At 44.0% G+C, this 27491-nt stretch overlaps 2 protein-coding genes across 5 annotated transcripts in view; one reads left to right on the forward strand and one right to left on the reverse strand.

Annotated features, from left to right (window-relative positions):
* Positions 1 to 3041, forward strand: part of USP16 (ubiquitin specific peptidase 16) — a 32710-nt gene extending 29669 nt beyond the window's left edge. For all 4 annotated transcript variants that reach the window (XM_055126108.1, XM_055126110.1, XM_055126109.1 and 1 more), the window contains 2 exons: positions 2587 to 2743; positions 2840 to 3041. In XM_055126108.1, coding sequence (XP_054982083.1) covers positions 2587 to 2743; positions 2840 to 2964 — 282 coding nt within the window. In that variant the 3' untranslated portion in view covers positions 2965 to 3041. The remainder of the gene's footprint in view (positions 1 to 2586; positions 2744 to 2839) is intronic.
* Positions 3042 to 4928: 1887 nt separating this feature from the next.
* Positions 4929 to 22459, reverse strand: CCT8 (chaperonin containing TCP1 subunit 8). The gene is made up of 15 exons (XM_012935095.2): positions 22298 to 22459; positions 19136 to 19226; positions 17257 to 17336; positions 14471 to 14620; positions 13702 to 13882; positions 13541 to 13602; positions 12253 to 12390; positions 11736 to 11914; positions 10886 to 10952; positions 9598 to 9685; positions 9387 to 9502; positions 8704 to 8775; positions 8457 to 8621; positions 7994 to 8113; positions 4929 to 5147 (listed from the first exon to the last, which is right to left on the reverse strand). The coding sequence occupies exons 1-15, from the start codon at positions 22355 to 22357 to the stop codon at positions 5070 to 5072; spliced, it is 1647 nt and encodes a 548-aa protein (XP_012790549.1). The 5' UTR covers positions 22358 to 22459; the 3' UTR covers positions 4929 to 5069.
* Between the last annotated feature and the right edge of the window lie 5032 nt (positions 22460 to 27491).

The raw sequence follows: 27491 nt of genomic DNA on the forward strand, positions 1-27491 counted from the left end.
TGACACCGCATGCACCCCCAGGCTCTGCTGGGATGACCGTGCTCTCAGCATCCCTGGGGATTGAGCACCGAACCTCGGGATTGCTTGGAGTGACCCCTGGCCCCTGAGCCCTTCTGGGGAGCCCCTCACCCAATTCACTTAAACACAAATAAGGTGTAGGAAGAGGAGTCGAGTATGATTTCCAGGGCCTGGCCTTAGGGACCGGGCAGATGGGCAGGTAGGAGCATTAGAAATGGAAGGGGGAAGAGAGGAGGAAGAACAGGCTCAGAGGGGGAGAAAGGTCAGTGAGTTCTATTGGGGGGAATAATGGTGCAGTTTTTAAAATAGAGACTCAGTATGGGCCCAAGGCAGCTCACGGAGCAGAAAACAAAAACAAAAACCTGGTGGTTTTTGTTCTGGGGGTCCCACAGGAGTACACCCTGCGGTTCTGCTGTGCAGAGCTGGGAGGCAGAGTGGTGGAGGTCTCTTCTGGAGCCTCCACCATGTTTCCTGCTGTTCTCCTCGAGCTGACGTCCTGGCTCCAGTTGTAGTTGTTCTGGAAATCTTTCCGGGGTGATGTTTCAAAGGCATTCTGGACCACAGGTCTGGAGGCCCAGTGCAGCAGTCAGGGCTGCAGGTGACGGTTTGGGATTCAGTCCTAGGGGGCTCTAGACCTCTCTGGGGCCAGAGAGCAGAGAAGGTCAGTGGCAGAATTCTGGCAAGTGTGAGTGGGACAGGAGGACACCAGCACCAGGCGAGTCAGGATAGCTGAAGACCTCTCGCTGAACAGGGAAGATCCTGCCTGTGTCAGATGTAGAATGGCGGGAATTCCCATTCCCTCCTTCCCAGTTTAGAATCTGCTAAGAAAATTGTGACTGATAACTGCCAAGTATAGAGTGAGTTGTCATTATTTGGGGAAGCATTTAGAGAGGGGTTCACGCTGGATTGGATATGTAGGCAACTCCCGAGGGTGGGTGTCAGGAAGGAATTTAACGGTGATGTACATGGCTTATGTTCTCCCAGAAAAATATATAGGAAGCTCGTGGGTATCAGGCCTGGGGTGGGGCCAGAGGCCCTGCATTTCCGGGAGCTCTTGGGTAATGTCCAAAAGCTCTTTGTTACATTTGTGGGGAGGAGGCACACCCAGCGGTGCTCAGGGATCACTCCTCGTGGGGCTCGGGGGAGCCATATGTGTGTCAGGGATGGAACCCGGGGTGACTACGTGTGAGGCCAGCAGTTTAGCCTGCTGTGCTCTCCTCCACCCTCTTACACGTCTTGAGTAGTGAAGGTATTGATGATACGGGAATGACATTTCACAGTCGAAAGAGATTTCAGGAGACCTGAAGAACCTGAGGCTTGAAGGTGGCCGGGGGAGAGTGTTGGTAAGATGAAATGTGGAATGATGGAAGACCCATGGTTGAGCCTGAGCCAGTAGCAAAATAGAAAGGCAAACAGCTCCGGCTGCTGCTGTTTGAGAATGTAAATTCTCATAGTTGACCAAAAGAGGTTGATGGGCACGTAATCCCTGCCAAAGGGCTTTCGAATGAAGTTACTTTAGTGAATAGAGAGGCACACCGGGACCTTCGTAATGAGGGGAGTGCTGCTTATTGGACACTTGTAACAAGAATGTGTCACGGAGTAGTTGTCTGGAAGGGTCCTGCCAGGATAGTGCTTATGCCTGTTGCTGCCCTGTGGCATGTGGGATCATACATGTGCATCATAGGCATCCGTACATGGGGGAAGTGAACGTGAGTTGAACGTGCTTCTCATGGAAGCCCTTGCAGATGTGTGATATGTGAGGGGTGGGTTTGTTTTTGGGAGTAGGGGCGGGGGGCACAGTCTTGTGCTAGCTACCATTAAAGGCAAAAACTAGGGATACAGTTGTTAGGCATTTGGAAATTTTTGCTCTGAAGACTCCTAAAGAAACCCTGGCCAAAGTTCAGTTTAGGTTATTTAAGCTTCTGGACCAGGAAATTACAGAGTAAATGGCTTCTGATTTGTGGTTCATCCAGCAGGGCAGTTGCAACTTTCTGAAAACAGAACTTTCCAATCAAGTGCAACATTACTTACTAGACTGAGAAAAAGCCAGGGAGAAAGTAATTTGGATACAGCAATGATTTTTGTATTCACAGTGAAGGTTAGAGATCCTTTTTTGAGGCTCTTGGGCGCCACCTGCAAATGCTCATGCTATATTCAGGGCTTTGCTCCTGGCTCTGGGTTCAGGAAATCACTCAGGTGGTGGTGTATGGGAACCATCTGGGCTGCCAGGGATCAGATCCGAGTCACAGACACATACAAGGCAAGTGCCCTACCCACGGTCCTCTCTGGTCCCTAGAGACCTGCTAGTTTAAAATTAATATTGCCAATGGGGCTGGAGCGATAGCACAGTGGGTAGGGCGTTTGCCTTGCACGCAGCTGACCCGGGTTCGATTCCCAGCATCCCATATGGTCCCCTGAGCACCGCCAGGAGTAATTCTTGAGTGAAGAACCAGGAGTAACCCCTGTGCATCGCCAGGTGTGACCCAAAAGGAAAAAAAAATTAATATTGCCAAGCATCATCTGCATTACTGGAGTAAGAACTCACTCAAATTGTATTCATTTGTCCAGAACGTTGCTGAAGAAAATACAAGGGTACTGTATTCTCTCTATGGAGTTGTTGAACACAGCGGCACCATGAGGTCGGGGCATTACACAGCCTACGCCAAGGCAAGAACTGCAAATAGTCACCTCTCTAATCTCGTCCTCCACGGTGATCTCCCGCAAGGTGAGAGGCCCGCCCAGGTTCTGCCTAGCATCTATGGTGATCTCGGAGAGAGCACACCTGAACCTTTCCGTTCATGTTTGAACTTTCTCTTGGCAGGGTTTGAAACGGAATCGACCAAAGGGCAGTGGTTTCACGTCAGCGACACACATGTGCAAGCAGTGCCTACAACTAAAGTCCTAAACTCACAAGCGTACCTCCTATTTTATGAGCGAATACTGTAATGATTTCAAAGGGCTTTCTCTGGAAATGTGTTTGTCTTTTCTAATGTCTAAAATAAAGAAGTAACTATAAATCATGACCACTTAAAAGTAAATACTTGCCAGAAGAAATCATGTTTACTGAAATACTGAAGGGGAAAGTACTGAAATTACAGGTGTTTTGTTATAGTGGGTTCTACCCTGATTCGAGCTTCCAGAAAGGAATCTGAATTAAGACCTCTGTTCTTAATGTTTGGGTAGTGGGTTTAACACATCAATAAACTGACTTGGCCCCAAAACTTGTTTTATTACTTAGATTTTTAAGTTTTACTTTAACCACTGATAGTTTTTGTTTCAGGCTATGAAACTTTATTATACAGTATAAACTTTTTTAAAGTTCATTTTATAATTGTTCATTTTGTACTGCGCTATTTAAGTGAAACATCTACCAGTACTTGTGACACGAAGGTGGTCAGGTGTTAGATTAACTCATTTGCTCTGGATCAGTTGGGTACACGGTCCTCTTGTGTGCGCCAGTCTGTGAACTGTCCTACTATTTAAGTGAAACATCTACCAGTACTTGTGACACGAAGGTGGTCAGGTGTTAGATTAACTCATTTGCTCTGTATCAGTTGGGTACACGGTCCTCTTGTGTGCGCCAGTCTGTGAACTGTCCTAACAAATTCCTCCCCAAACCAAACAGGCCAGCTTTTGAGTTCACACATCCCCGCCAGACTTAGATACGGAGCCTTTTTAAACTTCTCTGCTGTTCTCCTTGATGATTTCTTTGCTGTAGAATGAGCCCTTGTCATGAAGTATTTTCCGAAAATACTTCATGCTTCATACGAAATACAAAAAAAAAAAAAAGTATTTACTATTTTAATCTACTGCTGCTCTCACAAAACCAATGTAAAACTCCATAGTGGTATCCAGGGTCTCAAATTGCCAACGTCATGTCCACAAGATACTTATTACAATGATGTTTCCTTTTTAAACACTAAAAATCCTTAAGGAAAGATTAATGAAAGTTTATTTTGTATTATGTCTGGAGATGGGCTGGAATGATAGCAAAGTGGGTAGGGCTTTTGCCTTGCACATGGCTGACACAGGTTCGATTCCTCCACCCTGCTCAGAACGCCCGGCAAGCTACTGAGAGTATCTCACCCGCATGGCAAAGCCTGGCAAGCTACCCGTGGTGTATTCGATATGCCATAAACAGTAACAAGTCTCATGATTTGTTGAGATGTTACTGGTGCCTGCTCGAGCAAAATCGATTAACAATAGGACACTGCTACAGTGATGTCTGGAGATGCAGCACAAGGATCTCTGCACTCAGCCACTCATAGCATCTTACTGCTATTGGAGCCATCTTGAAACTTCCTTTTCAGAGTTGTGGGATTTAAAAAAAAAAAATTTTAGGGTTTGACTGATTTCCTCTGAAGAATGAGTATTAGTAAGTGCTCATACACAATTACTTGACTGCTGCAGATATCATAAACATGAGCATGTATGTTCTAATAATCCTCTACAAAGACAGGCTTCAATGGCATGATTTGCCTTAAGTCCCAGAAGTAGTATGTTGGGTGGGGGCAGGGAGCAGGGGATTGGGTCACTTTCTGTGATGCTCAAGGGTTATACTTCTGGCTCTGCACTCAGTAATTAACTCTGGGGTGCTCAGGGAACCAGAGATGCTGGAAGTGAACCTGGGATAGCCATGTTGCAAGGCATATGCCCTAACTGCTGTTAATACTGCTCCAGCCCTAGATTGTCTTTTGTGTCACACTTGGTGGTACTTATTGCTGGGCTCTGCTCAAGGATCACTCCTGGCTGGCTAAGGTAACCATATGTGGTGCTGAGGATCAAACCCGGGTTAACCATTTGCAAGGCAAGTGCCCTACCCACTGTACTACTGCTCTGGCCCCTCTAGTGAGGAAAACACCATCACCTGGACCCACGCTAGAACAGTACAGAATGAGGCTTTATAATAATGAATGACAACATGTTTAGTTTATTACCAGTCAAGATACAAACACAAAACACTTCTTAATTTAGGAAGAAATGTGAAAACATCAGGCAATTGCTAGAGTACTATGATTAAAGCCTTCCCCTACAAGTGAAAATTAAGCCTTTCAGTCATTTTGGTCATCATCCCAGTCTTTCTTTCCACTTGGAGGCTTGGGCCCACCAGCTGGTTTTGCCATGATGATCTGGAAAACAAAGCAAAACCACAAGATCATACATAGGAACATACCTACCTCTAGAGGAATATTTTTCCATTAGATTCAAGAATAAGCGGCTTAGGAATCGGTTTTATACTGTAAAACACTGGCACACTTTTGTTAGCTTCCAGCAGCAAGCTTCCTGCTTCCATGGGCAGGAGCAGCAACAAAATCCACACATTAGTGAAGGGCATTCCGAGACACGCACTTCAAATGCTCCACAGAGCTGAGTATGAAAACTATCTGCATGCATCATTGGTATAGTATAAATCAGTTTAGCACCTGACTGGCATTCTATATATGAAGATCATCTTGCCAACCATCTTTATCCCAGTTTCCTTGGGGCTTAGGAGCTTTAGGTCCACCTGCCAGTTTTGCCATTATAATCTACAGTAGTTGATACATAAATATAGGTATTAAACATCAAAGTTTTCTAGCACCACTCAAGTAGCAAGAAGCACATGTTCATTAACCAAAAATCTAAATAGCTGCTTCTTGGGAACATGCCGGCATGATTTACCGAAAATGTGTTAACCCAGCATCTTCCAAATAGAACTCTCCAGTATTGTTAGAGGGTTTACATGGGGCCTGGGGAAGAGCGGGTCAACTCTGGGCTCAAGTTTAGAAGCGAAATTCAACTTTGGTTGGCTTTCCTCAAAGTAGTGCACTCAGATTCTAAATAACACCAAACATCAAAAGTGGAGGTATACATTGCTTCCAAATTTACGTACCACACTTGCATGCCAAAAATCAAGTTGTTTGGCTTGTATCTCAAGTAATAACAATGTCTTCAATCTCAATTCATCATCCCTTTTCAGAATAGTCAATTATATCTTTAAACCTTGTATTCTAGAAGACATTTTACTAATTGCTAAATCATACTGTATTAGAAACATTATGTACACAGATGATATTATTTCCTCCTACTATAAAACAGAATTCCCAGTTTAAAACCAAAATTCCAAAGTGCCTTAATGGCCAAGATACTTGTGTTGCAATTATTGTCTTGCTTTAGTACTTAAGAAGTTCATGGAACTTCTGCTATCAGAATGTCAAGCAGGCGTCAACGTATTTTAGCTCTCCTGTCCTCATCTACTTTTGCCCCCATCTTTTTATTCATAATCACACACTAACATTTTTATTTGCAAAATATTTTACCACTGAAAACTATTAAAACCACACCAACAATATTAGCAAAGAAATACCCACTTTGCTTATTTTCAATTAAATTTAAACTCCGATTTTTTGGTCATCTTGAGCTAAGGTTTTCTTTTCACCACAGTAAATATCTTGTATTGTTAGTATCATTACTATTTCTTGCTGGGTTTAGAATGAGTTTAATTTCCTTTCCACTCATTTCTACTTATAACTTCTTCCAAGGTGAATCTGACGCGATTTTCATCTTACAGACTTAAATACAATTTTAAGTATTTACAACTATCACTGCTTAGGAACTGCTTTGGGACCACACCTGATGGCGCTCAGCGATCACTCCAGAGGTGTGTTTTGTATGTGACAGTACGGAAGGGAGGGATCTGGTGAGACCAGAAGATTGAGGATTCAATCCAGCTGACTTAATGCAAGACCAGTACGCCATCCGCTATACCCTCTCTCCAGCCTTCTAAACTTTTGTAAAACACTCAAGTTTGTTGGAAAACTGCTTTTTGAAAAAGTTATGATTATCTCTAGTCTTTGTATTGCCTCACTACAATTCCTAAAAAAAAAGGGGGGGGGGGCTGGAGTGATAGCACAGCGGGTAGGGCATTTGCCTTGCACGCGGTCGACCCAGGTTTGAATCCCAGCATCCCATACGGTCCCCTGAGCACCGCCAGGGGTGATTCCTGAGTGTATGAGCCAGGTGTGACCCAAAAAGCAAAAAAAAAATAAATTAATTAAAAAAAAAAAAAAAGGGAGGGGGGGCAGGTGTAGAAATGATGACTTTTTTTGTTTTTGTTTTTTGGGTCACACCCGGCGATGCACAGGGGTTACTCCTGGCTCTTCACTCAGGAATTACCCCTGGCGGTGCTCAGGGGACCATATGGGATACTGGGATTAGAACCCCGGTTGGCCTCCTGCAAGGCAAACACCCTCCCGGCTGTGCTATGGCTCCAGCCCCAGAAATAATGACTTTTTAACACCAAGATGTATCTATTACAGCAGGAAAAAAACCTGGCTGTTGAGATGGATGGCTTGGTGCCACATCCAGCAATGCTGGAGGCCCATGTAGTAACTTGGGATCGAACTAAGCTACATTCAAGGAAAATGTCTTAAGTCTTGGTGGACTGAACCCACCAGAAAAAATTCCAGATGCCAAGTATCTCCATAAACTAGTGATTTTTTTCAAGTTGGTACCACTCTCAATGTGTTTCCAAGCTCTATGAATCTTTATGTAAATATGTATTATATTAATCTTCCTCTCTAAATTATCTGTATGAGTTTTTTTTACGTCCAAGTCTGAAAACAATCAAAATCCAATGTTTTTACTCTTTAAAAATGATGTAAATGTTTTTCACTGGAAAGATCTTGGTTTCAGTTAAATATGCATTTTCAATAGTACTTAAACCATAACGAGAAAAAAAATTGAATCAATCTCTAATATGAAGGCAAATACTTTGTATAGAATGAAACTGGATTATACCCAATTCCACGAAATCTGTGTACTTTATGAAAATTAGTATTTTTTTTTTTCATAACCAGCATTATCATGGGGGAGAGGTGCCAGCGCATTATGCAATGCTGAGAAATTTAACTTAGGCCTTGGGTGCTCTCTGCCACTTCAGCTATCTTTGAGGAAAACCAGTGTATTTAAAGACAAGAATTTCATTATCACTCACCTGATCCACTCTAAGCACAGTAACTGCCGCGTTAGTAGCCAGTTTGATAGCCCAATATTTTCCCAGGTAGGTATCTAGGACACCAGCTTCCAACATATCCTTTACTGCAGGAGCTTCTGCCTGTCAACACAAAATACCCACTTTCACTTGAAATCCTTTTACCAAAACTGTTTACATTCAGTAATGAAAATTCATGCCGCCTCTAGTCTAGAAAACAACGAAGCAAAAGCAGTTGCCCTACACAATTCTAAGCCTGAGCACAGCCTGCTGTGGCCTAATCTATCTCCCCACCCCCTCCCAAAGTTAAAAAAACAATCACGTAAATGAGAAGCTTTAAAGCAACTGTTAATATCATTCGCTTTCATAGCAGCATATTTTCTCACCATTTTTTCTAAAACTATGCACTACTTGCATCTTTAAGTACGTATCCACAAAACAATTTAAATAGTAATTTTTGAAATACCTCAATGTCTAATCCAACATTTTTATTTCCTTCTTGATGCACTGCATAAAGCTTAGAGATTATTTCATTGGCTTTAACTCCAGAATTTTCCGCCAGTGCTCGGGGAAGAGCTTCAAATGCCTCAGCAAACTTCTTAATGGCATACTGTTCTAGTCCAGGGCACGTCTAAAACGAAAATGTTTGTTATTCAATACTTTATTTAGGAATCAAGAAGAAAGTTCATCTGTACATCCAAAGAAAGCTTTACCTCTCCGTAGGATGTAATCTGTTTGGCTAATTCAATTTCTGTTGCTCCACCTCCAGGTACAAGACGTTTATCCTGTAGACAGTAGCAAAACAAAAGTAGTTTTATACTACCAGTTTGTTACCCAACTTCAAATTACTAATTTATAAAGACTGATATGGCAATTTATCTAACTGTACACAGCACCTCATATTTGAAAAGCGAAGGCCATAATTCAGCACCATAATTAACCAATATTTCTGCAATTAAGACTAGCACTGGACATTAAAATCAAAGCCAGCAGTCATCTCTTTATAATCTCCTTGCAGTTAACACGGTTTTGGGGGATGTGATGGGGAGAACCCCTAGCAATGCTCAGGAGTTACTATACTACTGGCTCTACACTCAGGAATCACTCCTGGCAGTGCTCAGAGGACCATGTGGGAAGCTGGGGATCGAACCCAAGTGACCCCATGCAGGGCAAGCAAGCACCTTACAAGCTGGCTATCACTCTGGTCACACAGTTAACATCTTTGCATAATCATTTTAGAAAATTATCAAATTCACGCACATTGCAAATTTAAGATGTTAAGTGAGTAAGATGCTGTGCTTATAAGAGTCTTTATTTTGAAGTTCTCAGAATGTCTAGGTGTCTTCAAACTTTTTGAGGCCTTATGAATTACTAAATTAAAATTACCAGTACTGACCCTTGTGAGAATTTTGAAAGTATTCACACCATCATCTACTGCTCTTTCTATATCATCCATTAGATTGTCTGTCGAGCCTCGAAGCACTATGGTAGAAATGGCACCATCTTCTTTTTCTATCAAAAGTTTTAAAGCATTTGAAAAATCAAAAACAACAACAAAACACACGAATGCAACACCACTTGAATCAATTTTTCTGATTACTACATACCATGCTTGAAAACCACCACCTGTGTGTCTCCAACTTCTGAGAGGTAAACATTGTCACAATGACCCATTTCTTCAAGGACAGGAGGCGTCTATAAAACCAAGCGGTCGCTTTAATAATAGTTCAGACCCTCTGCGCCTAAAGACTTTGATTCCAGAGACCTAACACATTTAGGCATCCAGCGCAGCTTCTTATAGCAATACACTGAGACTGTGAGCTGGGCTACAACTCCGAGATGCCCGGGGATGGATCTTTCCTCTCCATCCTGTCTTTTTGCACGGAAAATGGCGGCGGCAGCAACAGCCACATGGCAGGAGCCACCTTCTAAGACTCCGAACCCAGAGGTATACAGTTTTTACACTTGGGGCTCCTAGAGAATCATGGGAAGTGGGTGTAACAGGCACACCCTTGGCCCAGATAAATCCGGAGCTGATGAGAGCAAAATGGACCCTCTGCGCCTAAAGACTTTGATTCCAGAGACCAAACACATTTGGGCATCCAGCGAAGCTTCTTACAGCAATGCACTGGGACTGTGAGATGGGCTATGCAATTTCTAGCAGAATTTTCCCTGGACATTATACAGAAATCCAAAGACTTAACATCTCTTAATTGTCAGCAATGTGAAATGGTTCCTTTTTAGCAGGTCTGACTTGGGGGGGGAAACTCCAAATAATAACAGTGAGTTTTTTGTTGAAATATTGAAGGCAATCAAAGTAGCAGCCATTTTTCTGGACTGTGAACTAAGCAACAGCCCCACATCAGCTGAGAAGAGTAAATATTCCTCTTTCCCGGTTGTTTCCCATTTTTGGGGAGAAACGCGGCGTGGCATCCACCATACTATGAGGTGAGGGAAGGGGGATGAGGGGGGGAAAAAAAAAGGAAAAGGAAAAAGGGAAAAAAATAAGAGTTATGTACTTGGAGCAGTGGGGCTACGTATCTCTTCATTCTCAGCAATGGAAAACTAATTATCAAATGCTTCCTTGGTAGTAGGGTTGTCTTTCTTGGGGGGAAACTACAACAACAACAGTGAGTTTTGTGTTGAAATATGGAATGTAATCAAGGTAAAGAGAAAATGAAGTGAAATTCATCAGTTATGCAGTTGGGGTTGGGGGGGCGGGAGGTACACTGGGGTCTTTGGTGGTGGAATATGGGCACTGGTGAAGGGATGGGTGTTTGAATATTGTATAACTGAGACATAAGCCTGAGAACTTTGTATTCCACATGGTGATTCAATTAAAAAAAAAATAGTTCAGTGGGCGTAATCATCTTTAATGTACTCCCAAATACATACCAATCTAGGAAGAGCTGTAGCACCAACTGTTTTACAAAGCCTTCTGAGATCCCATTTTGAGTTCAATCTTAAAAAACAACAAAACAAAGACTTTGTCAGACTTCAGACCCTAAAGTTCCCAAATATGATAGAATTGCATCCAGAGACAGGCAGTGTGTCTAAAACTGGGAGTTTTCAGGATGTCAAGGTTTTTTTTTTTATTCTTTTTTTTTTCTTTTTGGGTCATACCCGGCGATGCACAGGGGTTACTCCTGGCTCTGCACTCAGGAATTACCCCTGGCGGTGCTCAGAGGACCATATGGGATGCTGGGAATCGAACCTGGGTTGGCCACATGCAAGGCTAATGCCCTACCCGCTGTGCTATCGCTCCAGCCCCAGGATGTTAAGGGTTTTTAAGAGTTCTGTAACACCAAGAAAACCCTGGTATAAAGAAAAGCTTGTTTTTACTTTGGGCAACGTTGGTTCGCTGAGAACAGAGCTTTACTCCACATTAGACTAGGTGCTGGATAGGTGGGAAGAGACAGAGTTGTCTTACTTATTCCCTAAACACATTTCAATTATGTTCCTGACCCCACACTCCAGCTGGCAGCGTGCAGAGACTCGAACCCAATCACTCAAAATATTCGTGTTGCCCTGCACGTCCCCTCATATTCTTCAAAAAGCATGTTATTTATCCTTCTGCTCACTTTGTATGTCTTCACGGCTCTTTCCTATCCTTTTATACCAAGGAGTCCTTCTTCAATTTCATCTTTCTGGTCTTTTTGCAACCCATTTCATTTTGAATGGGCCTGTTTTAGACTCACCAATTAAGATTTACAGACTAGATAAACAGAATGCAGCTGTCTCTTACCTCACCAACATGATCTTGTATTTGTTGGCATAATGAAGAGCCATGTCTGCTACTTTGCCACCCGTTACTATAACATTAGCGCCGGTATCAGCAATAGCTTTGACTTGTGCATCCATGAGATTCTCTTCTCCCTTACTAAAATTCATTAATTCCTCAGCAGTCTTTATCAATACCGTTCCCTAGCAAAACAAACAAACACACCTTTAAAATCAATTCTTGTCATTTCTTAGTCTTCTGGTTAAGATCAAGTAGGGAATAGAGCCACTATACTATTTTAGTTCTTAGCCACAGGAAGTATTTTATGGAAAAAAACAAGACAATAAGGATTTGGGAGAAAAAGAGACAATTATGAATTTACTTAAAGCAGAGTATCAGCATATTCCTGTACCCATTGTTCCCACTTTAGTGTGAATGCTGTACTGCTTGGTTAGGAATAGAACTGAGGGCCTCACAGGTGCGTGTGGTACATCTCTGTCCTATAGGAATTTGCTGTGCAGATGTCCTAAAGCATACCCACCTTTGTTTCTGTGATCATGCCATCAAAAGGACAAGAGTACACTGCTATTTTTGCATCTTTGACAGATGTTACGTCGCCTTCAGTTTCCTTCTTAAAAACCATCCCATGCAATACTGAAGAGGAATAGACACCTGAGCCCTAAGAAGATGAACATAAAAATGTTATCCAGTGAAAGCTGTTTCTGTTGTTGCTTCCGAGTCAACAAATCTATCCTTTACAAACACTGAAGCAATGGCTCCAAAGGATAAATGCTGGGGAAGTAGTAACATAATAAATCTGCTGAAGATTGGAAACACTGTTGGAATGAGTCACTATTCTGGCAACTCCTTTTACATACTTCAAGATGCACAGTTCTTCACACCATTAGTTCATTAGAAGTAGCTAGTGTCCATACACTAGATGTAGCTATCAATACAGAGGACAAAATGAAGAAAGAGTAATTTCTGATCTTACAAGCTAAGATAGAAATGGGAAGGGCAGGTTGAGTAGGACATGCAAGCAAGAAATGCAGAGTGGGGCTCGAGTGATAGCACAGCAGGTAGGGCATTAGCCTTGCACGCAGCCAACCCGGGTTCGATTCCCAGCATCCCATATGGTCCCCTGAGCAATGCCAGGAGTAATTCCTGAGTGCAGAGTCAGGAGTAACCCCTGTACATCGCCAGGTAGGACCCCAAAAGTAAAAAAGTGAATATAAAAATGTATTTACATATGAACATTCAGCTAGCCTATATATTTGTATCAGCAACATGTAACTTTCATGAAATGCAAATATAACCTACAACTATAGCCTTTATTTCGAATTGAAAAAATTATCTTTTCTGGTGAAGCAAGATAGTTTTTATTGAAAATTTAAAAGATTTAAGGGAAAAAAAATGTACAGTTGGAGAACACAGGCTTCTCCAGAGTCGAAACAGGTAAGAAAAGAAACAGACAAGCAAGCAAGATGCACGGAAAACATGGGCTAGACAGCAAGCCTGAACCAAAATTGATTTTTATATTAACATTGTAACACCATTACAGAACTAGGTAACTTTTTGTTCAAACTTCCCTCTATATATAATTTAGCAGCTATTGTGTTCATGTACCATTCTCAGAGAGGCATATGGATATCCCAGTAAATTTTAATATAGTAGCAATGCAACCTTATGTAACAATACCAAAATGTTATCTCAAAAGGCAGATGTCCAAAACTTGAGGGGAAGTCTGTACTTAAATTAACAGTATTTTTCTCTTTTCTTGCACAACACTGACCTATGTTAGATATTATTAATGTGTTTTCTAAACTTACCAGGATTTTACAGACTCTGATGTTATCAACATTGAAATGGCCGGAATCAGGAAAAATAGATACTGTTAAGAAAATGAGATATATTAAAAAATATATTGGGGAATCAGAGAAAATAGTCTTGGTCATGGAAAGACATGTCTATATTACAGGTATTTACTTACCGCATGCCTGAGCAATAAGCTTCGACAGAAACACATCATTGCCATACTGCTTGCTCATTATGGAGGTACGAAGTAGAGAAGACACTTCGTCAACATCTCGAAGATTTTTTGCATTACAACACACCAAATTAGGAAGAATCTCATGAGCTTTTCTGCAGGCGATTTCATAACCTTCTATAACCTTAAACAGAAAGAGCAAAAGCAATCTTACGAAAGATACAAATTTGACAAGATCAATCTGGGTTCAAACTCTGGTACTACACGATCCCTGAGCACCACCAGAAGACCTGAGTACAGAGCCACTCCTCTCCTTACTTCGTGCTTTGTAATCATTTTATTCTATCTATTCTCCTGCTTGTCACAGCACAGATGAGTGAGATATATAATCTGTCCTGTCTCTGGCTTATTTTGCTTAACATGTAACACCCTCCAGTTCCACCTGAGTTGCAGCAAATGGCATTATCTTTTTGTATGGCTTATCGGCACTCCATCATGTATGCGTATGACTTACAGAAATGTAAATATATACATATATCACAACTTAATCCCTTCACGAACTGACATGATATTGAACACGATCTTCCTTACTCAAGTTTCATTCTCACTTAAAAGGTTAATTTTAATAGAACCTCATGCACAAGGGTTTTGAAGGACAGCATGATACTGCCTATAACGTAAATGTCCCAACAACGCCTCACATGCAACGTATAACGTTTTGTAAGTCTGAAACACTATAAAGGAAATAGTAGACTGTATAATAAACACTTGCCTCTGAAACTGACAGGCCAATTCTTAGAAGCTCTTCAGCTAACTCTAGAAGCGCTCCAGCAAACACCAAAACGAAGTTTGTGCCATCCCCAACCTCTTGCTCTTGCATATGAGAGGCCATTACAATCATTTTTGCAGCAGGGTGCTGTACCTGGGAGAAGGGATTTAATTAAAACACTACATTAAAACATGATAAAGTCACTATACAATCATTCAATTTCTCACTGAACAGACAGCAATCTCCTTATGGTCCAGGTAACTCATTCACTGTTATAAACTATCTTTCGTATGGTCACAAGAATATCCCTATCCTTTAGACTATCAACAGAAATGCATCAAAAATGAAAATTTCCACGCTCAGTGCCATGTGATGGTCAGTTATCAAATACATGCATCTCCGAATATAAAATTCAAAGTATTTTATGTTCATTATGGTCAGAACAGTTATTCCAGGGTGGGTAGATAGCTCAGAGTGAATAGAGTATATAATCTGCAGATTCAGCCCCAGCACTTCCATGGTCCTCAGAACAAAGCCAGGAGCGGCCCTGAGCCAAGCTGTGACCCAACCCTCCCTCTCCCTCAAGAACAGAAACTACTAAATCTATGCACTAATCAAAATAGATGGTTTAGCTCCACAGGAGCTTTAACAGATGCTAATTTGGCTCCCAGTTTCAATGCCTATAGACAGTTGTACTGCAGAGGCATCGATTTTATTGTCTTTCAAACCACTTTAACTGTGGTACCAGAGTTTACAATACTGTTCACCATACTTTTCATGCATCCATCATTTCAATTCCAGAACCCCCACTATAGATTCCACATCCCTCCACGAGTGTCCCAAGGACTGCCCACTCTCCCTATGTAAGCTGTTTGACAGACAATTCAACTCTGATGACTGATCATTTTGGTCTCTTACTGCATTTCCTTATCCCACACAAGACAGTAATCTGTGTTTGTGTGTGCGCACATGAGTGTAGGTGATGAACCTACATAGAGAGGAATAGTCAATCTTCAGAAGTTCCACAAAACTGTAAACCAAAGATAGGTTGCTACAGTAAACGAAAAACATTTTTACAAGGAATACAAAATGTCAAATATAAGGACTGGCAATAGAAAGCAATTAAGAAAAGCAAAATTTAAGACCAGAGAGTACTACAGAGGTTAAGGCCTTGAGCACGACTGAGCTGGTTAGATTGCCAGGACCACATGACCCCTAAAGCAGGAGTAATCCTTGAGCAGAGCCACGTTTAAGCTTGAGCCCAGCCAGTTATGGCCCACAAACAAGAGGCCCGAAGCGATAGTACGGCAGGTAGGGCGCTTGCCCTGCACGCACCCAAGCCTAGTCTGACTCCCAGCACATCATCTGATCCAGCAAGCACCACCAGGAGTAACCTTCTAGTGCAGAGCTAAGAGTACCTCTGAGCATCACTGGGTATGGTCCAAAAACAAACCAAAACCCAAACTACAAAAGTTAAAGTTGATACTATTATTTTATCCATGTATGTTTTGGATTTGGGGCCACACCAGCAGTGCTCAGGGGACCATATGGGATTCTGGGGAATTGTATCTAGAGTTACATTTCAAAGGACTAAGTTCTGGTGTTTTAAGATCTAAACTCACAAGGATTCCTGACACTGAAGATACTTTTCAACTACAAAGCAGTTAGATGAGTAATGGCTTTCTCTTTGTTCAGATGCTAAAACTGCCTTATAACCCTGCTGGTAGAATCTGCTCTACTGACTCAGTAACATTAAAATTGGAGATGAGGGGCTGGAGCGATAGCTCAGCAGGTAGGGCGTTTGCCTTGCACGCGGCCGACCCAGATTCTAATCCCAGCATCCTATATGGTCCCCTGAGCACCGCCAGGGGTAATTCCTGAGTGAAGAGCCAGGAGTAACCCCTGTGCATCGCCGGGTGTGACCCAAAACCCAAAAAAATAAAAAAAAAAATAAAATTGGAGATGAAAGATACAAAAGTGCACCGACATTTCTACAAAGCCAAACAATAGCCCTTGGGGGTTCCTGGTTCTGTGATCAGGTGACTGAATGTGGTTCCAGGGACGGAACCCAGGCTCAGCTGCTCAGCTGCTCAGCTGCATGCAAGGTAAGTGCCATACTCCTGTACTCTCTCTCTGGTCACGTGTTTTTACTTTTAAGCCTACTATCTGAACTATCAGCTTTCTGACTACAGAATAATTTATGCTGGTGACACACTCTAAAAAGCAAGATGATATACTCAATTTAATAAACTACAAATTGTTTTGGGGGACAGAGAAATAGTACACAGCATCTTACACAATTGACCTGGGTTCAATCCCCAGCACCCCCTATGGTTCCAAGTCCGCCAGGAGTGATGCCCAAGTGTGTAGTCAAGCATAAACCCTGAACACAAGTGGGGCAGCTCCAAAGAAACTGAAACCAAAACAGTTACAAATAGACTTTTATCACAACTAACCCCTTCATAAATAAGAAACTCTATAGGAAGGAGTGTCCATTAATTTATCAAACCCTAAAAACCAGGATATCAATTTTTAGTTGGGTGAAAAGTTACTATCCAGTCTGAAATATGGTATCTTCTATTTAAAAAACATCCTTGTAATCTTAAAAAGAATTTTAATTTTTTTTGGTTTTTTTTGGGCCAAAGCCCTCAGGGCAGTATAGGGGATGCTGGGACTGAACCCAGATTGGCTGCATGCAAGTTTAAGTGCCCCAACCAGTGTGCTACCTCTCCAGTTCCCACACTTGTACAGCAGCAAAATACTTGATGTATTTTAAGGAAAGAACTTACTTCTAGCTCTCTTAAAATGGTTGCAGCATCATTTGTCACAAACAACTTCTCTAGGTGGTTGATAACCATTTTGTTCATTCCTAAAAGGTAATTAGAAAAGAAAATACATTACTCAAATCCTACCCAAAAGCCAATAACGTAATCAATATAAACTTGTACATGCTTGTTAAAATAACTATAAAAACTATTAAGATTATCTGAGAGCTCTTTAACTTTCCCTTAAGGTACATACATATTATCTCTTTCCTTTCTAATCTTCTACACATGCATGCCTTCTAAACATGCATGCCTTAAAGGACATTCTAGACAATAAACGAGAGTGGTCCCAACAGGCAATATTATCTAGCCTAGAAGAATAAATAGGTAGACCTGCTAGATCTGTACAATTATACTCTATGACATTAACAGACCAACAAATTACTCAAGGAAGAACTTGTAAGTGATGCATGACCGTAGTTATCTTAAATGATGGGCCCATGACTTGCTTTTGTTTTCTGGGCCTCATCTGGTTGTGCTCAAGAAACTGAGTTGGCAGTGCTCTATGGCCCATATGTGATGCCAAAAACTGATCAGGGCTGGCGTTAAGGCAAATGCTTTAATCCCTGTACTGCCTCTCGGATCCTGAAATTTTACAGTAACTTGTAAATAGAAATTAAATTAACAAGTAAAAACACTAAAATAATCTATTAAAAATATATTCAATTAGGGCCAGAGTGACAGTATAGCAGGTAGGGTGTTTGCACTGCATTGCTCATGGCCGAGCTAGGTTCAATTCCTGGCGCATATGCATATAATTATATATAGTCCCCAGAGAACACCAGGGGTAATTCATTAGTGCAGAGCCAGGAGTAAGCCCTGAGCACAGCCAGTTGTATCACCCACCTCCACGCCCCACCCCAAAAAAGAAAAAAAGTATATTCAGTTTTTCTGGATCCATTAAACCCAGCTGATATAGGGAGCAAGAATTTTCTTCCTTAAAGCTGTATTTTATGTAAAAGAACTGTATGAGCACGTCACATGTAGCATCAGGAGCTATCTCAATGATGTAAGCGCCATAATTTTTACTCTTTTCACTAGGATAAGAATTACAGATATTTTTTTGGGGGGGGGCAGGACACATCAGGCAACTCTTGGTGTTCCTCAGGTTACCCCTGGCTCTGTATTCATTAATTATTCCTGGCCGGTGGTGCTGGGAGACCATATGGGAAGCCACGATTGAACCTGAGTTCACCACATGCAAGGTAAGCACCCTACCCACTGTACTATCACTCTGGCTCCTAAAAATCACATTTATTTATTTATTTATTTATTTTTTTTGCTTTTTGGGTCACACCTGGCGATGCACAGGGGTTACTCCTGGCTATGCACTCAGGAATCACCCCTGGCCGTGCTCAGGGGACCATATGGGATGCTGGGATTTGAACCCGGGTCGGCCGCGTGCAAGGCAAACGCCCTACCCGCTGTGCTATCTCTCCAGCCCCTAAAAATCACATTTAGATCCTTATTTTCAGAAGAGAATTGCTGATTATAATCTGCAAACACTTGGGATCAGTAGTAGAGCACAGGCTCGAGCCACAGGACGTCCAGAGTTTCTGCAGCACCATGCCGAATGATCCCAGAGCATTACTGGGTCAAAACACCCGTGAGGCCTATCTGTACTGACGGGCTGGTCAAGCACTGCCAGGAACAGCCCCTATTTAAATAACACCATCAACAACGACTATTGTACTGCCATCAGTAAACTATGAAATAATTTTCACAGTCATACTATATCATAGCCCAAACTCAATTTCCATGTAATACCTTCATAGCAAGTCTGAAAAAGTTAACCACAACGTTCACTGTAGCTTTAAAAGAAAGGAATAAAGGCAGAAATTACCATTGGGTCCATATGCTGTGCGAGTAGTCTGGGCAAGCTCTTTGCATGCCTGAATGTTCCTGTATACAGCTTCTTCCAATCCTGAAAAATGCTGTGAAAGATTTCGGGTTAGACAGAAAAGTAAAACGAATCACTGAAACAAACAAGGTTTGTAAAGGTTTATAAAGCATGATGTTTAATATTTGGCTCTAGCTGAATGCATCAAGCATAACATTTTTAGGAACCACGTGTCCTAAAAATAAAGGGCCTATAACTTAAAGCAAAACAACTCCCCCCGAAAAAACCCTGAAGAATGCTAAGGCCTGAAAGATAAACTATTTCAGATAAAAATACCATTTCAGACTTTATCAATATTTTCCAACATGATGATGAAAAACGGTATTTTTAAAGTTTTTGTTTTTTAACATTTTTTCTTTATGAAGAGTCTATGTCTGTGGGGCTGGAGCGATAGTACAGCGGGTAGGGCGTTTGCCTTGCACACAGCTGACCTGGGTTCGATTCCCAGCATCCCATATGGTCCCCTGAGCATTGCCAGGAATAATTCCTGAGAGCAGAGCCAGGAGTAACCCAAAAAGAAAAAAGAGAAAGAGTCTACGTCTGTAAAGCCAGGTTTTCCATGGTCACTGGGAATTCCCAAGTATTGGGGGTGGGGGGCAGGTGAGGGAGGGGAGAATGTGCCCACACCCAGCAGTACTCCCAGAACCTGTTTGTTGAAGTGCTTTCTGTTCTAAGATTAAGTTTTACCTGGAATTTTTAACACTGGGATTTACTTGTGGCCTCAGTTAGGATTTAAGAGCTACAACCCATCAGCAGGAGTGGTTATTGACCAACAGCTAAAGTTTTCAAGCACCACTCCTGACCCCTGGCTTATACTTCTGCTGCTTCCCAAGTCCCATTCTGGCCGGGACAGCCATCCCACCATAAATTGTTTGTAAAAACGCCTCGTTCCTGAGAATAAGACGGAAGCCCCTCTGCAGGGCTCCCCAGCCCCAGTGTCCTGGGCCCTGCCTAACAGCTTCTCCAAGTTCAGTGACCCTCTGCCGGCCTCCTGCAGCCCCAGCACTATCTTCCTGTTTCCAACAGACTGGACTGTCTTTTATGTGCAGGATCTCCGCCAGGTACATTTACAAATCTCTTTCTTCTTGGCTTTCAGTCGCTGGGCACTTGGTCTTGCCCCAGTGTCTTGTCTGACTGTAAGACTTCTGGAGAGGCAGACATTCTAACTTCCTGCCAACCTTCACTACAGACACTGCATAGTTACCACAATCTGAGGCCAGCATTCTCAGTCTACCTTTACAAGCAAAGGCCTTATGTTTCACCAACAAGGACATTAAACCCCGATATTTATTTAACACATGCACTTAGGGGCCTGTTTGGGGGGACCACAGGGCAAGCACCCACCCAGGGCTTACTCCCGGATGCCAGGGCTTGATCACAGGGCAGCCACAAGCAAGGCAAGTAAAGTACCTTATAGCCTGTGCTATCTCCACACCAGTTACACTCACTTTAATTTATTTATTTATTTATTTATTTATTTATTTATTTATTTATTTATTTATTTATTTTTGCTTTTCGGGTCACACCCGGCGATGCACAGGGGTTACTCCTGGCTCTGCACTCAGGAATTACCCTGGCGGTGCTCAGGGGACCATATGGGATGCTGGGATTTGAACCCGGGTTGGCCGCGTGCAAGGCAAACGCCCTACCCCGCTGTGCTATTGCTCCAGCCCCTACACTCATTTTTATATTCAAAACGCATCCTGCTTCAAGAAGAAACTAGTTCTAGGGCTGGAGATATAGTGCCAGGGGTGCAAGTGTAAGACACCTGCCATGCAGACCATGGTTCCATCACTGGCAGCACTTGATCCCCGCCTCCAACCCCCAAAACTCCTAAAAAAATGCTCCTATAAATTGACCCACAACAACCTATCTTTTCTTAAACTCAAGAGATTGGTCGGTGTGTGTGTGTGTGTGTGTGTGTGTGTTGACCCATACGATCTGTCTTTTCTTAAACTCAAGAAATCAGGCGGGGTGGTGCTGGTGTGTATGGTCGGGCCCTGATCCACAACGATCTGTCTTTCCTTAAACTCAAGAAATTGACCAGGATGTGTGTGGGTCTGTGTGTGTTTAAGAAAGGTCACAGTTTTAGGAGCCCAAGAGGTACTTGTGTGTGTGTACATGTGCGTGTGTGTTAAAGAAATGTCACAGTGGGGCTGGAGCAATACCAAGGCGGGTAGGGCGTTTGCCTTGCATGCGGCAGACCCGGGTTTGATTCCCAGCACCTCACGTGGTTCCCTGAGCACCGCCAGGGGTAATCCCTGAGTGCAGAGCCACAGGAGTGACCCCTGGGCATCGCCGGGTGTGACCCCCTAAGAGCCCAAAAAGAAAAAAAAAAAAGTCACAGTTTAGGAGTCTAAGAGATAATTGGCCTGGGGCGTGTTTGTGTGTGTATATGTGTGTCAAATAAGGCTACAGTTTAGCAGCCCGAGAGGTCAACTTACAGTAGTGATGCACCTAAATCATATACACACACACACCTGGCACACATACACCAGGGATCAAATACAAAATCCCCCACTTTTACCCGGGTCAGAGTGTGAATTCCACCTGTTAGCAACACGGGCTAAGTCGGGGTGAGTACAACCCACGGGCACCCCCTTCTTCATCGCCTTCCCCGCTGAGCGCGGCGGGGAGCAGGCGCGGGGGCCGTGTCCCCGCCGGGCCGGGCGCACCCACGTGGGGGGGGGACGGGCGCACCCACGTGGGGGGGCGGGCGCGCCGGGCCCCGCTGCCCACGCGGCCCCACGGGCCGTCTCGAAGCCGAGCAGGTGCCTGCGCCCCACCCCGGGGGTCGCCGCCCAGCACCCTGCCCGGGGCGGGGAGTGGAAGCGCCTGGGGGAGGGGGTGGCGCTCGGCCGGCGAGTGTAGACGGCGGGTCCGCAGGCGGGGACACCCTCCCCCACGCGCTCTCCCTGCCGCTCCGGCGGAGCCGACGCGCCCGCCAGGGAACACGCCTCCCTTTCTGGAACCTTCTCCGGCCGCGGAGGCACGCCCGGCCCGTTAGCAGGCCCCGCTCTCCCCGCGGCCGCCGCCCGGCCTTGGCCGACCCTCCCCGCGGCCCCCCCTCCGCTCCCCCGCACCCCCCTGCCCCGGTCCTCTTACCTTCGCGCCCTCCTTGAGCATCTGGGCAAAGCCCGGGGCCTTGGGGACGTGGAGCGCCATGGCTAACGCACAGGCAGCCGCTCACGCGCTCGCTCGCCGAGACGCCGCAGGAAGCCGGGGCCGCGCGCGCACGGCCTCCTGGGAACGGGGCGTCGCGCCGCCTCGCGCCGCCTCGCGCGCCCGGCCGGCCAAGCCTGAGGTCTCGCGAGAGTGAGCAGCGCTCTCGCCGCCAGAGCTGAGTAGACGATCCTCGATCGGGTCGAACCGACGTCGCGAGCGCCGAGCGCCGAGCGCCGAGCTGCGGGACGTAAAGGTCCGTACGCATGCGCGTGGCGCCCCAACACATTGCTGTTTCCCTGCGATTTTACCGCGTGTTAGATTCCTTCGCTTTGGATTGTTTCTTTTTTTGTTTGTTTGTTTGTTTTTTTTTACGTTTCTGACCCGGAAGCTATGCCTCCTTCAAGTGATCTATACATATTCTTCCAGACCCTTCTCACTTCATTGAGAAAAACTTTGGTAATTATTCACTTTTTTCCCCCCACATATAGGAGCTTTACTAAAGTCCCTTTGGGGACGAGAAGGGGAGACAGGTTTGCAGAACTTTCCATCCACGGATTTCACGGCGTCAGGATTCCCACCCAGATCAGAGGGTCGGAAAAACGCACGTTTGGACCCATTCTCTACATTCTGCTTTTCTGCTTCGTCCCTGAAAAAACGCATTCCTTCCCTCCCCTTCTCCCCCCCCCAAGAATCTCAAAAACCTAATCTTTGTGTCTTCCCACATATTTGCTGATTTTAAAAAGATTGAATGATCATAACTCTAAATTAATTTTAAAGATCATAATTTTAATCCTTCTCATTATGAAAGCAATGCATTCTGTTGTCGAAAACACACACACAGGCACACACACCTAGACTTAGCATCTTTCAGACTGGAACAGGATTGGGATTCCTTAAGGAATGAGCACGCATCAGGTGTATTATCCGTTATAACTTTTTGTAAAAAGCATTAAAGTCGATATTTTTAAATTTGTTTTTGTTTTTGAGCCACATCACCAGCGCTCAGGGCTTACTTCTGGCTCTGTGGCTCAGGGATCATTCCCAGACGTGCTTGGGTGGCGGGGAGAGGGGTAGTTAGGAGCCTAGGGGGAATCCAACCTGATGCTTTGTGCAAGGCAAGCTCCCCATCGCTGTATTATCTCTTTGCCCTAAAAACTCTTTTTGCCTTTTTTTACTATCTCAAATATATATATATATATATATATATATATATATATATTTGAACCACGTGTTGAGAAGCGGTACAAATCACTGTTCCCAAAGTATGCTTCCTGCACCAGTGATGCTGCTCAAGAGCCTCTGGATGCATCAGGCCAAAACGGTTTTCTTCAGCCTTTGACGTGGGACATTTTCAGAAAATGACTTCCCTTACTTCCAAGCCTGGAGCTGTAGACCCTGAGCATAAGTTATTGAGCCCAACAAAAAAAGATGTAAAGGAATTGGAAACCAATTGATGAGCTTCAGTTAAGCCAGGTATACAAGAGATTTGGAAAGATGTAAAAGAGTATCATTTTTTTTTCACTTTATTTATTTTTTTTTATTGAATCACCAAGTGGAGGGTTACAAAGTTCTCAGGATTATGTCAGTTATACAATATTCAAACACCCTTCCCTTTACCAGTGCCCATCTTCCATCACCAACCCCCCCCAGTATATCTGCCGCCCCCTCCCACCTCCCTAGTCCCCACCCTTGTACGTGATAAGTTTCACTTCATTCGCGCTTATCTCGATTACATTCCATTTTCAACACACAACTCACTACCGTTGCTGGGGTTTCCCCCCAAAAAGAAAAAGACAGTCCTATTGCCAATGAGGCATTTGATAGTTCTCCATTACTAAGAATATAGAGATATTAAGTCCTGCTGTTTGTTACATAACTTTTCTTTTTCCCCCTTGCCCCGCGCCACCGAGTTCACGCCTGTTTAGTAATCGCCACGCTATCTGACAAAGGGAAAAAAACCGAAGAGGATGGTTATTTCCCGTCATCAGCCGGCGTGGGGCTCTGGCTTAGTTGATAGTCTAGTAGAGTGTCTGCAAGCAGTTTCTGGAACCAAAGGTCTTGCGCTGATATTGGCTCCGGCGCAAGATACCACCAGCGTCCCGCTGGTCCATGTACCTAATTTTTCCCCTTATTTCCCATTCCCACGCCACCAGGTCTGTTTGCTTAATGGACATCACACTATGTTTGACACCACACCACGTTTCTTCCTGAGAAAGAAGGATATTTCTTCTCAGCCGGCGTGGGGATATAGCTTAGTTCAGTCTAGAGAGATGGCTACCATTTTGATTGCCTTCAATATTTCAGCAAAATACTTACTATTCTTGTTAGGATCACCCACAAAAGTCCAACCCATTAAGAAGGAACTATTACATATTGCTGATACTAAGATGACATTAGTTTTGGGTTTCTGTCTAAAGTCCAGGGAAAAAGTTGAAGGAGAGAGAGAGAGATTTCTGCACGGGGGACCTGGCGGAAACTCTCAAGTCACATACTGCAGGTTGCTGGTGGGCTGCTGGTGTCCCAAGCAGCTTCCTCCTCTTCGTCAGTCATTCTGGGGGTGCGGGCGCGGAGAAATGGGAAAGCCCACGTGGCTGCACTCTCTTTAAGTGTCCGATGTGGGCGGAGACCGGTACTTCCCCGCCCTCCATCCCCCCGCCAGCCGCGCCGCGCGTTTGGGTGCGTCTCTCCATTTTGTGCTCAGAGAAGTGGGGTAGATGCTGTGCTGTGCCCAGGAGAAGTTGAGGGAAAGAGAGAGAGATTAAAGAAAAAAAAAAGAGAAACGCCGGTCCCCCCGCTCGGGGGACCTGGCGGAAACTCTCAAGTCACATACTGCAGGTTGCTGGTGGGCTGCTGGTGTCCCAAGCAGCTTCCTCCTCTTCGTCAGTCATTCTGGGGGTGCGGGCGCGGAGAAATGGGCTATCATTTTTTTTTAATTAGAAAAAGTTGTGTGTTTAAATTTTCAAAATGTTCAATACCCAGATACTTGGGAAGATCTATTTGGTTCTTAGTCTTTTTTGTCTCAGTCTATTTAATTGAATCTCATTTATCTGATGATTCTGCCCTTGTCTTCTGCTTCTTTTGTGAAATATGCTATCTCAGTTTTTTTCCCCTCCCCTTCTTGTCTTATCTTACCCAAATTCCTTTTTCTGGCATCATTTTGTAGTTTTCCTTCGCTGAAGTGATGATTAAATATATATATACATATGTTTGTATATAATATATATATATTTTTTCATTCAAACAAGCATCACACATGAAGGAACCAGCAGAGGAACCCAGGTGTGCAGGACCTGGGGCCGAGATCTCCAAGGCTGCTTGGATTGGGAATGGGCCTCTTCCACCCATATTCCCCAATTTCCAGTAGCTAGAAAGTCAACCCAGAAACTTCCCCCCTGCCCGTGTAATCCCACCAATGGCCAATATCCAAGACTATAAAACCAAGCTTCTGGGAGCTTGGTTGCACCATCTGATAGCCTAGTTCTCCCTCTTGGAGAACTAGGCAAGCTACCGAAAGTTTACTGCCTGCATGGGAGAGCCTGACAAACTCCCCGTGGTGTATTCATATGCCCAAAACAGTAACAGGTCTCATTCCCCTGACCCTGAAGAGCCTCTAATGTGGTACCACTGGGAAGGACGAGTAAAGAGAGGCTGATAAAATCTCAGAGCTAGGATGAGTGGAGATGTTACTGGACCCACTCGAGCAAATCGTTGATCAATGGGATGACAGTATATACATACCTCTCAGAGAGCCTGGCAAGCTACCAAGAATATCCGTCCCACATGGGCAGAGCCTGGCAAGCTACCCATGGTGTATTCAGTATGCCAAAAACAGTACGATAGGTCTTATTCCCCTGACCCTGAAAGAGCCTCCAATCATTGGGAAAAACAAGTAAGGAGAGGCTGCTAAAATCTCAGGGCTGAGCCGCTCTCTGCCTAGATGTGACCCCAAGTGGCCACACATGAACAGCTCTTCTGTTCCTGAATGCCCATGATCCTGGAGGCCAACTAACTACTTTTGGCACCCAACGGCTTCTTGCAGAAATGCCTCTAGACTGTGAATTAAGCTAAGGCCCCATGCCGCGCCGGGAGGGGAAAGGTTTCTCTTTCCCCGGCGGCGGCATGGTGACCGCCATCTTATAAGGCCCACTAAACAGAGGTACAAGCTTGCAATAATGCGACTTCTGGCAAAAATTTCTCTGGACTTAATTACTGAAATACCAGAAATTCAATATCTCATATACTCTTCATTCTCAGCAATGGAAAACAAATTATCAAATGATGCTTTTTCGGCAGATCTAATTGTTGGGGAAAAATTCCAAATAATAATAATAGTGAGTTTTCTGTTGAAATATTGAATGTAATCGAAGTAAAGAGAAAGTAAAGTGAAAATCATCAGCCACACAGGCAGGGGTTGGCGGTGGGATGTGACCTTTTCTCAAATTCTGGTACTGCATAGAGACTCCTGAGCACTGTCAGGTGTGGTCCCCGAGCACAGACCCAAAAGTAGGTCTTTAGCACTACCTGATATGGCTCAAAAATAAAAAATAGAAGTTCTGGGGCTTGAGTAGGTTTGAAAAGAATCCCGTCATAAGATTGGTTGGTGGCCATAGCAAGGCACAGATTTTGAGGCCCCGAGTTCAATGAGCCTTGAGGTATAAATGGTGTAAATTGTTATTTGACACTTTTCAATCGAAGAGTTGATAAATCATTCCAGAAGTTTCTAGAGTCAACAATCAAATAAAATGGAGTATAGATCATGTCTCAGATCATCATGACTGAACTGAGGGTGAAGATCTTGGACTGAATAAAAGTGCTTATTTCTCCCATACTTTAAAGGTTGCCACAGCAGTCCTGGGCCTGTTGGGGCCTGCTGTGATGGAACTGGCCGAATTTGGAGATGGGAGAAAGGTGACATCCAGTGAGACATATTTCAATTCTACTGAAGATGGCCGTAGATGGCTGGTAATTAATGGAGTCTCGATGTCGAAAAGCTGGAGTTTCCCTTCAGCTTTTTTTTTCTTTTTGGGTCACACCTGGCGGTGCACAAGGGTTACTCCTGGCTCTGCACTCAGGAATCACCCCAGGCGGTGCTCAGGGGACCATATGGGATGCTGGGAATCGAACCCGGGTCAGC

The sequence above is a fragment of the Sorex araneus genome, chromosome 2 (genome assembly GCF_027595985.1).
Source record: "Sorex araneus isolate mSorAra2 chromosome 2, mSorAra2.pri, whole genome shotgun sequence".
Classification (NCBI taxonomy): Eukaryota; Metazoa; Chordata; class Mammalia; order Eulipotyphla; family Soricidae; genus Sorex; species Sorex araneus.

Coding starts and splice junctions, on each gene's coding strand:
- CCT8 (XM_012935095.2), bottom strand. CDS start 22,357: ATGGCGCTCCACGTCCCCAAGGCCCCGGGCTTTGCCCAGATGCTCAAG. Junction 10,953..11,735: donor TACAAGATCATGTTGGTGAG/GTAAGAGACAGC, acceptor TTGTTTTTTAAG/ATTGAACTCAAAATGGGATC. Junction 5,148..7,993: donor CTGTGCTTAGAGTGGATCAG/GTGAGTGATAAT, acceptor TTTGTTTTCCAG/ATCATCATGGCAAAACCAGC.